The sequence below is a fragment of the Hylobates moloch genome, unplaced genomic scaffold (genome assembly GCF_009828535.3).
Source record: "Hylobates moloch isolate HMO894 unplaced genomic scaffold, HMol_V3 SCAFFOLD_17, whole genome shotgun sequence".
NCBI classification, from domain to species: Eukaryota; Metazoa; Chordata; class Mammalia; order Primates; family Hylobatidae; genus Hylobates; species Hylobates moloch.
The window spans coordinates 38,992,919-39,006,607 of NW_026652292.1; the positions used below are offsets into that span (position 1 = coordinate 38,992,919).

A 13,689-nucleotide genomic window follows, 5' to 3' on the forward strand; every position below is an offset into this window, starting at 1 on the left:
AGTAGTTGAGATTACAGGAGCCCGCTAATTTTTGTATTTTTAGTAGAGACGGGGTTTCACCATTTTGGCCAGGCTGGTCTCCAACTCCTGACCTCAGGTGATCCATCCCCCTTGGCCTCCCAAATTGCTGGGATTACAGGCGTGAGCCACAGCGCCCGGCAGAGGGAGGCATTATAATTAATCTCTCATACAGATAAAGATGCTTAGGTGCATGAAATTAAGAACTTACCCACTATCACCCACGGAAAAACAGAAGAGTTGGGGTTTGAATCCACGCAAGAGCCCACGCCCTTAATCACTAAGCTACCAAGATATAACTCTGTAGATGGGAAACTGTATCTATTAACTGGCTATGGAATTTTAAAAGCCAATTGTATAAGTTACAAAAATAGATATGGATAATTATTTATTCATTGGAGGTGACTCACAATTCAGAACACCCAATGTGATTTATTCTTTGGTTGGGGAAACAATTATTGATCCGGTGTTGATTCGTGTTCTGGAAACCACATGAAAATACCTCAGCAGCCGCAGATGCTGAGCGGAGCTGGGCCAAGTTGATAAGAACTGCTGGTGGTAGGAGCTCCAGCATAGCGCACAGGGCGGGCCCAGAGAAAGTCGGGCCCATTGTTGGGGGATTCGGCTTCCGGAGGAGGGGACACCATTCAGGGGTGTACCAAGCCCCAGAGGCAGCGGCAAGGGAGACTGTGGGGAACTGGGAGCAACAGCAGGTACACTCCAAACTCTATTGACGGTTCGAAATTCCCGCTTTCTCCATAGAGATGCTTTTCTTCGTATTTCCTTACAGTGCTCTGAGTCCATTACAGGCTTTTCTTTTCAGACACTTCTCTCACATCCGCGGGTCCTCGGCCCCCATCCTTTATTTTTGCTAGGCCGCTAAGGACGCTAGAAAGCGGTTCGAACTCCCGCTTTTTCCATAGAGATGCTTTTCTTCGTATCTCCTTACAGGGCTCTGGGTCCATACAGGTTTTTGTCTCAGGCACTTCTCTCATATCCGCGGGTCCTCGGCCCCCATCCTTTATTTCTGCTAGGTCCCTAAGGACACTAGGATGCCGGGGAGGGAGCCAGGGGACCCAGGCTTGAGGACTGAGAGTGAATTCTTGAGGGGAGGTGAGGAGGAAAAAGGAGGGACCACAGCGTGGGGCAGGCGAGCGGCGAAGGACCAACTGTGTGGGGTAAGGGAGAGGACGATCCCCGGGACTCAAGCCAGCAGACAGGAGGACCCAAAAGGAAACGGAACTGTCACTCTCCTGGGGGGATGATTGAAGCCAGCAGGCAAGAGGACAAAGAAGGAAATGGGACTTTCACTTGCCTGTGGGGACGGTTGAAGCTGAGCCTCGAAGGTCCCAAATCAGTCTCTGCTGCTCACTAAGGAATTTGATAAGCACTGAATCACCAGCTTGTCACCGAATTTCACAGGGCAAGACCATATTCACTGAAAGGATCTTGACCTAGGAAATCAGAAGAGCAGGCAATGAAGATACCTAGAAATGAGTTGCCTGGCTCTGCCAGTGTGGCAAAAGGGATATCATGCAATGATAGCAAATGGAATATTAGTGATGGTTTTATAAGGAAATAACAGGGTCTTCTTTGGGGGAAGGAATTGAGAGAAAATCAAGCTCAAATTTAAATGCATTTTTATTTCAAGAGCCAGATTCTGAGACAAAACCCTAGTAAAACCTTTTTTATTTAAAAGGTTAGGCACCAAAAAAAAAAAGTTGGGGGTGGAGGGAGTTTCCATTAACTACTTCAGATTACCATATAGCACTATTAAAGAACAACAGTACTATCAAATAGAAATTATTTTTAATTTTATTCCAAAAGGAATTTTACTGTATCATGGGAGGCTATTACAAATATTTTTCTGCTGTAAGGATCAAGTTCTATTTAAGGGATTTTATATGTAGTTGTATTTGCATATGTCATACATAATAATTCGAGATAATAATTCAAGAAACAAAATATACAGCTAAAATTCTCTATTAAAAATCATTAATAATTGCTAATGCAAAATAATATTTCAAAAGAAGAAAATGAGATATCTTGATGAAGTAACATATTGTCAAGCAATGTCTGTTTTGGTTAACTTCCTTTTAAACAATAATATGCCCCCAAATTGCTTGGAGTAACTACATCAGGAATTTTACTTACATTTTATTTTGTAGTCCAAAGTAAAATGTGTAAGTTACCACTTTCACACACCATACATTGGTTCATGTTTTTTTCCTCAACCTAACATCCCTGAATTTCAAACTTGTATTTTCCCTTTCTTCTTTGCTAGAGAAAAATCTAAAGACAAGTGTCTCATACTTGTTTACATTACATCTGAAGATGTAAACTCATCCAGTCAGAATGGACAAATTGACTTTTGCAAAGTAGCCAGCATTTACATTCTAGAATTCTGAAGAATTTCTTATGATTGGTTTCATAGGACTAAAACTGAAACTCTTATTCTTCAGCAGTTAGCTGGCTATCCCCAAATGTTAATCCCTTATACAAAATTACAAGACAATAGAAATGCAGAGAGATTGCTTTGAGCACATTAATTTCCATGCATCTTTTATTTACCAGTTTACCAAACAAAATATAAGAAATAAGCATAACAGCAGAAAACATTTGTGACATGATAAACAAGTATTTTTAACATCTTAAATTAAGAATAATTACAGTTAAGTCATGCCTCAGATTTAATATTGCATTAGTAAAGAAACAAATATAAATAAGTCAACTGGGGTGTGGGTGGTAAGGAGTGGAAAAGACAATGCATTTGAGCACTGTTAATATTGGTTATAACAAAAATTCTCTGAGTGCAATAGAGCCCAAGTAGGTGCCCTATGAGTTGAATATAGAAATGTTAACATTTGAGCTATGAACACTATTGTGGTGCTTTAGATCTTATCTATTTATTTAACACTATCTACTGTTTACTACTTTTAGGCATGGACCAAAGCAGTGAAGGATGTATGAAAAAGATTAGCAGTGTGAATCTTGACAAACTTATAAATGACTTCTCACAGATAGAAAAGGTATGTAAAGATAGAAAACAATTCTACTATATAGGGATACATGGAACAGATTTTGCCAAGGGAAGAAGTTGGGAAGAAAGAAAAATATACCAAAAAATCATCAAGATAATAATGTATTTTGCTATACTCTTCTCTCTCATTTTAAAACTCCATGTTTAAAATATATCTGGCTTTGATTCATTTGTACTAATACATCAAAATGTCCCTATGACAGGGGAACAAATAATTTATGTGCTTTTGCCAAAGTCAAACAGATAATACATATAGTAGTCCCTTTATCTGAGGTTTTGCTTTCCACAGGTTCAGCCACCTGAGGTCAACAGTGGTCCAAAAATATTAAATGGGAAATTCCCAAAATAAGCAATTCATAAATTTTAAATTCTGCACCATTCTGAGTAGCACAATGCAATCTTCCATTGTCTCTCTCAGTCCTGCCCAGGATGTGATTCATCCTTTTGACCAGTGTATCCATGTTGTATTATAGACCACTTGTCTGTTAGTCACTTGGTAGCCACCTCGGTTATCAGAAGGGTGAGTACAGTACAATAAGATAATTTCAGAGAGAGAGATCACATTTATGTAACTTTTACTACAGTTTATTATAATTGTTCTATCTTATTATTAGTTATTGTTATTAACCTCTTACTGTGCCTAATTTATAAATTAAACTTTATCATAGTTATGTATGTAGAGGTAAAAACATAGTATACATAGGGTTCAGTACTATCTGTGGTTTCAGGCATCCACTGGAGCTCACGGAACTCAGGGAATTGCTATACTTGAAAGCCTACATTGTCCAGGCAGGGCGGGGTGGCTCACACCTGTAATCCTAGCACTTCGGGATGCCGAGGCGGGCCTATCACCAGGTCAGGAGATTGAGACCATCCTGGCTAACACGGTGAAACCCCGTCTCTACTAAAAATGCAAAAAATTAGCCGGGCGTGGTGGCGGGCTCCTATAGTCCCAGCTACTCAGGAGGCTGAGGCAGGAGAATAGCGTGAACCCGGGAGGCGGAGCTCGCAGTGAGCCGAGATGGCACCACTGCGCTCCAGTCTGGGCGACTGAGCGAGACTCCGTCTCAAAAAAAAAAGAAAGCCTACATTGTCCATAAACTCAGGAATGGTTTTAGTAAACATTGAAGTAAATGCATATTTCAATCTGTTATTATAACTACTCATTTTTTAGTATTTCCTGTTCTATCTGTTCCATTTTCCTTCTTTTTTGCCTAAAAGCAAAGCCATTTAAAGTCTGTCTCCCCAACTCTGGACAAATGGTAGACCAAACCCACAGGTGTATATTGGGTTTATCCTCCCTCCTCTGCCTTCAATAGCTTTTGAAAAATGTAGGTGGTTAAATGAAAGAATTGGGAAGTGACTTTGTGAAGCGAGAGTGGGAGGGAGGCTAATATCTACTTCTGTTTTCTCTACTTTTCTTATAATTCTTTTCTATTCCTTCTTTTCCTCAGCACACACACATACAAATGTCATAATGAAAGAATTTTTATGATCACGCGTATTTTGAAGTAATGTTATGAGCTTTTTTTAAACAGTGAAGTTACGTGTTCCTAACCGAGTGATTCCTAACATAGTAAGACGTAGAAAGGAATAAGAAGCATTTTTGGCAGGAAAGGAGTTAGTGCAATGATTTTGGAAATTAATTTGGAAATATCTGTCATATTCTTAAACACTTTAAATAAGAAATAATTGTTCATTTTTGAGGTGATGATGGTATTGTGGCCATATTTTGAAAGAGTCATCTCTTGGAGATACATATGGATGGTAATATTAACAGATGAAATAACATAATGTCAGAGAGTTGCTTTGAGATCAATTCAAAAGTGGTGAGACTAGGGCAATGGATAGAGATACAGATGATATAAGACAGTTCATGAGTTGATTTTTGAAGCTGTTTGAAGAGTATATGGAGGCTTATTATACTATTCACAAAAATACCCAAGAGATATGGTCAAGAATGTTTAACCATTACAAAAAGTAGAATATGGCCTCTCTCTCTCTCACTCTCTCTCTCTCAATAAGAGACTGGTTAAATAAATTACACCATATTCAAAAATGAAACTCAACGTAGCTGTTAAAAAGAATGAGGTAGGCCAGGTGCGGTGGCTCACGCCTGTAATCCCAACACTTTGGGAGGCCGAGGCAGGTAGATTGCCTGAGCTCAGGATTTTGAGACCAGCGTGGGCAACATGGTGAAAGCCTGTCTCTACTAAAATACAAAAAATTAGCCAGGTATGGTGGCGTGCTGCTGTAATCCCAGCTATTCAGGAAGCTGAGGCAGGAGAACTGCTAGAGCCCAGGAGGCGGAGGTTGCAGTGAGCCAAGGTTGCCCCACTGCACTCCAGCCTGGGCGACAGAGTGAGACTTCATCTCAAAAAAAAAAAAAAAAAAAGAATGAGGTAGATCTACGTGGCTTTACATGACATCATCTACCAGATAATAGTACTAAGCGGAACAGCCAAGGCACAGAACAGAATATAATATGATTTCTTTCTATAGCTGCACAGTCATAAAATATTTTGGAAACATATATAAGGAATTGTTAACCATGGGACTGAGAGTTGAATAGTTGGAAAGAAAGTGGCTCAAGTTAGGTCATATGTTTACTTTTCATTTATAACTGCTAGTCTGTTTTAATATTTTACCTTGTTACTTTTTAATTTGAAAATAAATTGGGAAGTGGGCTTATTTAAAATACAGTCACATATTGCTCAATGACAAGGATATGTTCTGAGAAATGCATTATTAGGCAATTTTGTCATTGTGTGAATGTTATAGAGTAGTATATTTACACAAACCTAAATGGTGTAGCCTATTGCACACCTAGGCTTTATGGTATAGCCTACTGCTCCTAGGCTACGAACCTGGACAGCATGTTACTGTACTGAATATTGGAGACAATTGTAACATAATGGTAAGTATTTGTATATCTAAACATAGAAAAGGTACAGTAAAAATATGGTATAAAAGATAAAATTGGTACACTTGTATAGGGTAGCTCCATTATAATCTTGTGGCACCACTGTTATATATGCAGTCTGTTCTTGATCAAAATGTCTTTATGCAGTACATGACTGTATATGTATTTTTTATTAGACTTTCAGATATTAAGTGGTTCGTATTTTCATTAGTCTGCATATACTTAATAAAAATTAAGCTAGCAGCATTGATTTGTTAATAATAAGTATTCTATTTCTTCTACAGAAAATGATAGAAACCAATGGAAAGAACAATATACTGGATATTCAGTTGGAAAAGAATAACTCTCTATTAAAAGTAATGCAAGCAAAGGAGGTCTCAATTAAAGAAGGTTAGTTATTTGCTGCCTGAGGAATGCTAATTCTAATGAAAGTGTTTTTCAGTTCAACAGTGATTAATATTACACCATATATTTGTAAAGTGTTCTAAGTCCACATAGAACTTTCCAGACTATCATCTCATTTATATCCTTATTATAGCCCTGAAAGACATGTAAGACGGGTATTATTACTCTACCTCACCAATGAAGAAACGTAGAATGAGACAAGTTAAATAATCTTTCTGAGACTGCTCAGCTTTCTGAGGCCAATAAGAAATGGCCAATTGACGTCTCAATACAGGCCTATAAAAACCATGGGGAAAAAATTAAGTTGAATTTCTACCTTATAATTACATCAAAATAAATGTCAAATGTGTCAAAAATTTGTGTTAAAAATGAAGCTGTACACACATATTGATTTGCTCTGTCAACTGAGAGAGCCTAGAGACAATAATACCCCACTGACATTGAGCATACCTGGTTCCCAGATCTTGGTTCCTTATACCATTCTCTAATAAAAGGAACCAAGGTTTTTTTGAGACATGGCTGATTATAGCGCTGGGGCAGGAAATATGCACAGTAAGCCTCAAGCATCTTGTAAGGGCAGAAAGTAAGAAAGTCCTCAAAAAGGAAAAAACAAACAAAAAAAAAGCACCCCACACTGATGGGAGTATGTTAAAAGTGAGACAAAAGCCAACTGAAAGAGCCAAAGCTAGAACAACGTGAGCTAGCCCAAAGTATAAAATAAATATCCATGAATCCTTACTGATATAAATAAATGATTTAATAAATAAACAATTGGGGAAGAAGAGACACATCTTCTGTGCAGAAGAATTACAAATGACTTTTGTAGATATTTTGCCCTCAAGGAGGAAGAGCATGGCTCCACACTCATTAATCATGGGCTCAGTATAGTCACTTTCTTTACTATAGGGAAGACACAGTATGGAAAGGGTGAGGGTAGGGGAAAAGTAACTACAAAGTGGAGAAGCCTGACAAATACTACCTCAGCTATATGATCAAGGTCAACATAAATTGTTATATCATATGGATAGTATATACTCTTGATAAGATATGATAAAGATGGCACTTCTGTGGTCTTTCTCCCCAAAACCCATAACCCTAGTCTAATCATGAGACAAATATCAGAAAAATTCTCATAGAGAGACATTACAAAATACCTGATCAGTATTTGCAAAACTGTCAGAGTCATCAAAACTAAGGAAACTCTGAGAAATTATCACAGCCAAGGTTTGAAGATATAGTAAAGTTTATTAAAAGTTAAAAAGATGAAACCACAGAAAAACTAGAAGAGAAATGTAGGGTTTTTATTTTTATAATGGAGAAGGACTTTCTAAGTGTATGACACAGCATATAGAAACAATGAAAGAAAGGATTTGTACTTTTGACTCTAAAAAATTAATAAACTTTTTGGAGCAGTTTTAGGTTTACAGAAAAAAATTGAGTGAAAGTACAGAGAGTTTCCATACACGCTCTCACCCCACCACTTCCTTGTTATTAATATCTTGCATTAGTATGTTACATTTGTTACAGCAAATGTGCCAATTGATCCACTATTATTAACTAAATTTCGGCCAGGCATGGTGGCTCACACCTGTAATCCCAGCACTTTTGGAGGCCAAGGAGGATGGATCATGAGGTCAGGAGTTCAAGACCAGACTGGCCAAGATGGTGAAACCCCACCTCTACTAAAAATACAAAAATTAGCCGGGCATGGTGGCAGGCGCCTGTAATCCCAGCTACTCAGGAGGCTGAGGCAGGAGACTTGCTTGTATATTCAAACATTTAAAGAAGAAATAATACCAATCGTACTCAAATTGTTCCTAAAAATAGAGGAGGAGGAGAGAATACTTTCACACTCATTCTACAAGGCTGATATTACCCCGATACCGAAATCAGACAGAGACACATAAAAAAAATAACTACAGGCTAATATCTATGATGAATACTGATGTAAAAATCCTCAAAGTACTAGCAAACCAAATTCAACAATACATTAGAAAGACCTTTCATCATGACCAAGTGGGATTCATCCCTTGGATGCAAGGATGGTTCAACATATGCAAATCAACCAATGTGTTACACCATATCAATAGAATGAAGGCTAAAAATTATATGACCATTTCAATTGATGCTGAAAAAGGATTTGATAAAATTCAACATTCCTTCATGATAAAAACCCTCAAAAAACTGGGATAGAAGAAACATAACTTAACATAATAAAAGCAATATATGACAGACCAAAAGCTAGTACCATACTGAATGGGGGAAAACTGAAAGCCTCTCCTCTAAGATCTGGAACATGACAAGAATGTCCACTGACACCACTGTTATTCAACATAGTACTGGAAGTCCTAGCTAGAGCAATCAGACAAGAGAAAGATATAAAGGGCATCCAAATTGGAAAGGAAGAAGTCAAATTATTCTTGTTTGCAGATGATATGGACTTACATTTGGAAAAGCCTAAAGACTCAACAAGAAAACTATTAGAATAAACAACTTCAGTAGAGTTGCAGAATACAAAATCAACATACAAAACTCTGTAACATTTTTATATGCTGACAGTGAACAACCTAAAATAGAAATTTAAAAAGTAATCCCATTTACAATAGCTACAAATAAAATTGAATAGCTAGGAATTAACCAACAAGTGAAAGATCTCTATAATGAAAACTGTAAAACACTGATGAAAGAAATTGAAAAGGACACCAAAAAATGGAAAAATATTCCATGTTCTTGGATTGGAAGAATCAATATTGTTAAAATGCCCATACTACTCAAAGGAATCTACAGATTCAATGCAATGCCTATCAAAATACCAGTGACATTCTTCAAAGAAACAGAAAAAACGATCTGAAAATTTGTATTGAACCACAAAAGACCCAGAATAGCCAAAGCTGTCCTAAGCAAAATGAAAAATACTGGAGGAATCATATTACCTGACTTCAAATTATACTACAGAGCTACAGTAAGCAAAACAGTATGATACTGGCATAAAAACAGACACATAGACCAATGTAATAGAATAGAGAACCCATGAACAAATCCACACATCTATAGTGAGCTCATTTTTGACAAAGGTGCCAAGAACATGCACTGGGGAAAAGACAGTCTCTAAAATAACTGGTGCTGGGAAAACTGGATATTCATATGCAGAAGAATGAAACTAGATTCCTGTCTCTCACCATATACAAAAATAAAATCAAAATGGATTAAAAACTTAAATCTAAGACTCAAATTATGAAACTGTTACAAGAAGACATCAGGGAAAATCTCCAGGACATTGGTCTGGGCAAAGATTTCTTGAGCAATACCCCACAGGCACAAGCAACCAAAGCAAACACAGACAAATGGGATCACATCAAGTTTAAAAGCTTCTGCACAGCACAGGATACAATCAACAAAGTGAAGAGACAACCCACAGAATGGGAAAAAATATTTGCAAACTACCCCTCTGACAAGGGATTAATAACTAGAAAATATAAGGAGCTCAAACACCCCTACAGGAAAAAAATCTAATAATCCAATCCAAAAATGGGCAAAAGATTTGAATAGACATTTCTCAGAAGAAGACATACAAATGGTAAACAGGCATATGAAAAGGTGCTCAACATCATTGATCATCAGAGAAATGCAAATCAAAACTATAATGAAATCTCATCTCATCCCAGTTACAATGGCTTATATCCAAAAGACAGGCAATAACAAATGCTGGTGAGGATGTGGAGAAAAGGGAACCCTCGTATACTGTAGATGGGAGGGTAAATTAGTACAATCACTATGAAGAACAGCCTGGAGGCTCTTTGAAAAACTGAAAATAGAGCTACTATAGGACCCAGCAATCCCACTGCTAGGTATATACATAAAAGAAAGGAAATCAGTATGTCAAAGAGAGATCTGCACTCTTTGTTGCAGCACTGATTACAATAGCCAAGATTTGGAAGAAACCTAAGTGTTCATCAACAGATGAATGAAGAAAGAAAATGTGGTACTTATACACAATGGAGTATTATTTAACCATAAAAAGAAGGAGATCCTGCCATTTGCAATAACATAGATGGAACTGGAGATCATTAGGTTAAGTGAAATAAGCCAGGCACAGAAAGACAAACATCATATGTTCTCATTTATGAGATCTAAAAGTCAAAACAATTAAACTCATGGACATAGAGAGTAGAAGGATGGTTACCAGAGGCTGGGAAGGGTAGTTGGGGGCTGGAAGGGAGGTGGGGATGGTTAATGGGTATAAAAAAATAGAAAAAATGAATAAGACCTACTATTCGTTAGCACAATAAGGTGACTACAGTCAATAATAACTTAATCGTACATTTTAAAGTAACTTAAAGAGTGTAACTGGATTGTTTATAACTCAGTTGATAAATGCTTGAGGGGATAGATATGCCGTTCTCCATGATGTGCTTATTTCACATTGCGTGCCTTTATCAAAACATCTTATGTACCCCATAAATATATACACCTACTATGTAACCACAAAAATTGTTTTTAAGAAATACAATTTTATTTGTTCTAAATCTAATGTCCTTTCTGCTGGATAGTACTTAGCAAAAAGCATAAGTTGTCATAAGAATGACAACTTATGGAGCCAAGTGTGTAATAATTCACTTAGGAAGGAAGGGCAAACTACACATGATCAAATTTATTCAACAACAAAGAATGATATATGGACATTTTATTTTCTACATTTGATGCCAGCCAGATAAATAATTTCTTTGCCAGTTAAAGAGAGTAATAATATTAGTATTGAGAATCAAGTACTGCAGAAAACTCTTTACATGTATAATTGCTCTTAATATTTGCAACTATTGTATGAAATACATATTAATATTCATATTTTTGGTTAATCTTAGAGCCCATATTTGAGCTCAAAATGATTATTGATTTACTAAATTATATAGTATAAGAAATAGCTTAATATTCTGACCTCTGATTTTTTAGGAAGAATTTAGTAGGCCAGCATTTTCAAATTACACAGTGAAGTCCAACAACAACAACAACAGCAACAGTGTGGATTAAATTTTGCAAAGAGAATTAAAAGCCATTATTCAAAATTAGTAAATGGTATTCTCGTGAAGAATTTCTTACCCAGGGTCCATTGTAGAAAAATGTGGTGAGAGAGCCACCTTGTGTTCAAGTTTTGAAAATACACATTTTTGAAACATTCAGTTGCAGGGTTCTGTTTTCAATTTACGGATTACTGAGGTAACTTCAGCTACTATATTCTATGAATCACTGGATTAATTACTCTAAAAGGCACAAAGACAAGTGATGGCAGAGTCTGTCTATGCCTCTTTAATTTTTGAATTCTATCAGCTAGCACAGTGACACTCATGAAGCAGATTCTCAGCTAATTTCTGTCCAATGTAATTTAACCGTTATTCTCTTACTGGGAAATAGCAAGATAGAGAAAACGGAGGATGATGGGAACTTTGAGTATATGGTGGGGATGGTAGGGAGAGCAGGGAGGAGTGAAGAGCCACAATAGCAGAACCTTATAGCATCATAAAGCTTTAAACTTCTGCAAAATACTTTCATTTCTATCAGCATAGTTGAAAAAGTACATGAGACTGAGTGCAGAATCTCTAATTAAAAGGTGAAAAGTTTTGAATTCTCTCTTCGCAGTATTGGTTCTTTCATTCAGTCGACAAAATATATGTTATTTTCATACCAGAGATTCTCTACTTACCCCTTATCTGCTTCAGCTTACTGTAATAGTACCTATCAACTCAATAATCAACCCAATAATCACTAAACAAATATTTGTGGATTGCCTACTATGGACCACAAGTGTTCTAAACAGTAGGAAGCAATGGTAAGCAAAACAAAAAATAGTCTCTGCTGTTGTAGCCCTAATAGCCAAGTGGATTTCTAAAGTAATAGAAATTACCACTACTATTGCTGTCCATCTTGGCTGTTGCTGGTGGCTACCAATATTATAGTCAAGGCTTGGATGCGCATGTCAAGGCTCTAATATTTGCAATGAAACTTCTGTCTTCTATTATGTCAGCAGCCATTGGCAGCAAAGTTGCTGAAGCCTTGGAACACTACTTAGTGAGTTTTTACTCCTTTTATTGCTAATCTTTTGGTCTAAGACTCAAGCCTAAGTACTAAGAGGACAGACTGGAAGATAGACTAAGAAAAGCATTGTCTTATACCACACAATTGTACCACACATTGTCTTATACCAAAACAATATAATTGGACTCCCTTTCCTTAGGATGTTCTTTCATGGAAGATTTGCATGGACATACTTCTTATAGTTCCTTAGACATATGCAGGTGTGCCTTACTACTTAGGGCAGAGATTGCTTAGGCACATGGTAGGATCCATACTATTCTGTGCTTTAGGAAAGTCATTACCAAGTTTTGAAATTCATTTGGCTTAATGAGTGAGTTAAAAGTAAAGGCTCACGCCTATAGTCCCAGCACTTTAGGAGACCAAGGGGGGTGGATCACCTGAGGCAGGTGGATTACTTGAGGTCAGGAGTTTGAGACCGCATGGCCAACATGGTGAAACCCTGTCTCTACAAAAATATACAGAAACTAGCCAGGCATGGTGACGCGTGCCTGTGATCCCAGCTGCTCAGGAGGCTGAGGCAGGAGAATCACTTGAGCCTGGGAGGCGGAGGTTGCAGTGAGCTGACATCATGCCACTGCACTTCAGCCTGGATGACAGGGCAAGACTCTGTCTCAAAAAAAAAAATTATATTTTTCCTTTATATAATTTTCTTTAAGGTGCTTGGCTGCTTTATTAATATCTTGTAATTTCAAATTAAATATTATTATTATTATTATTATTTTGAGAGACAGGGTCTTGCTCTGTCGCCCAGGCTGGAGTGCAATGGCGTAAGCATAGCCCCCTGCAGCCTTGAACTCTTGGGTTCAAGTGATCCTCCTGCCTCAGCCTCTTGAGTCAACAGGACTACAAGGCACACATCACCATGCCTGGCTTAAATATTATTTTATTTTAATAATTTCAACTGAGAGAATAATTCCAAAATGAAAGCAAGCGATTTTAAAATAAATTTATCTTTTATGTTTTAGAATGTGCTACTCTTCATAATATAATAAAAGGGCTACAACAGACCATTGAATATCAACAGAATTTGAAAGGTAAGTTAGAAAAAAAGTAAAATCTAAAAAAGCATTGTGTATTTGAGCACCTTTAAAAATAGGAGTTTTTACATTGTTAATAATAAGTTTCAATTTATCAACTAAAAGAGGACTCCTTACTACTTAAAAATACTTTCCTAGATGATTATGAAATAAGAAATGTTATGCTGAACAGAACA

At 37.1% G+C, this 13,689-nt stretch overlaps 1 protein-coding gene across 1 annotated transcript in view; it reads left to right on the forward strand.

Annotated features, from left to right (window-relative positions):
• Positions 1 to 663: 663 nt before the first annotated feature.
• CCDC152 (coiled-coil domain containing 152) overlaps positions 664 to 13,689 on the forward strand; it is a 49,521-nt gene continuing 36,495 nt past the window's right edge. Inside the window, exons 1-4 of the mRNA XM_032135972.2 lie at positions 664 to 731; positions 2,959 to 3,047; positions 6,266 to 6,371; positions 13,442 to 13,510. Coding sequence (XP_031991863.1) covers positions 2,961 to 3,047; positions 6,266 to 6,371; positions 13,442 to 13,510 — 262 coding nt within the window. The 5' untranslated portion in view covers positions 664 to 731; positions 2,959 to 2,960. The remainder of the gene's footprint in view (positions 732 to 2,958; positions 3,048 to 6,265; positions 6,372 to 13,441; positions 13,511 to 13,689) is intronic.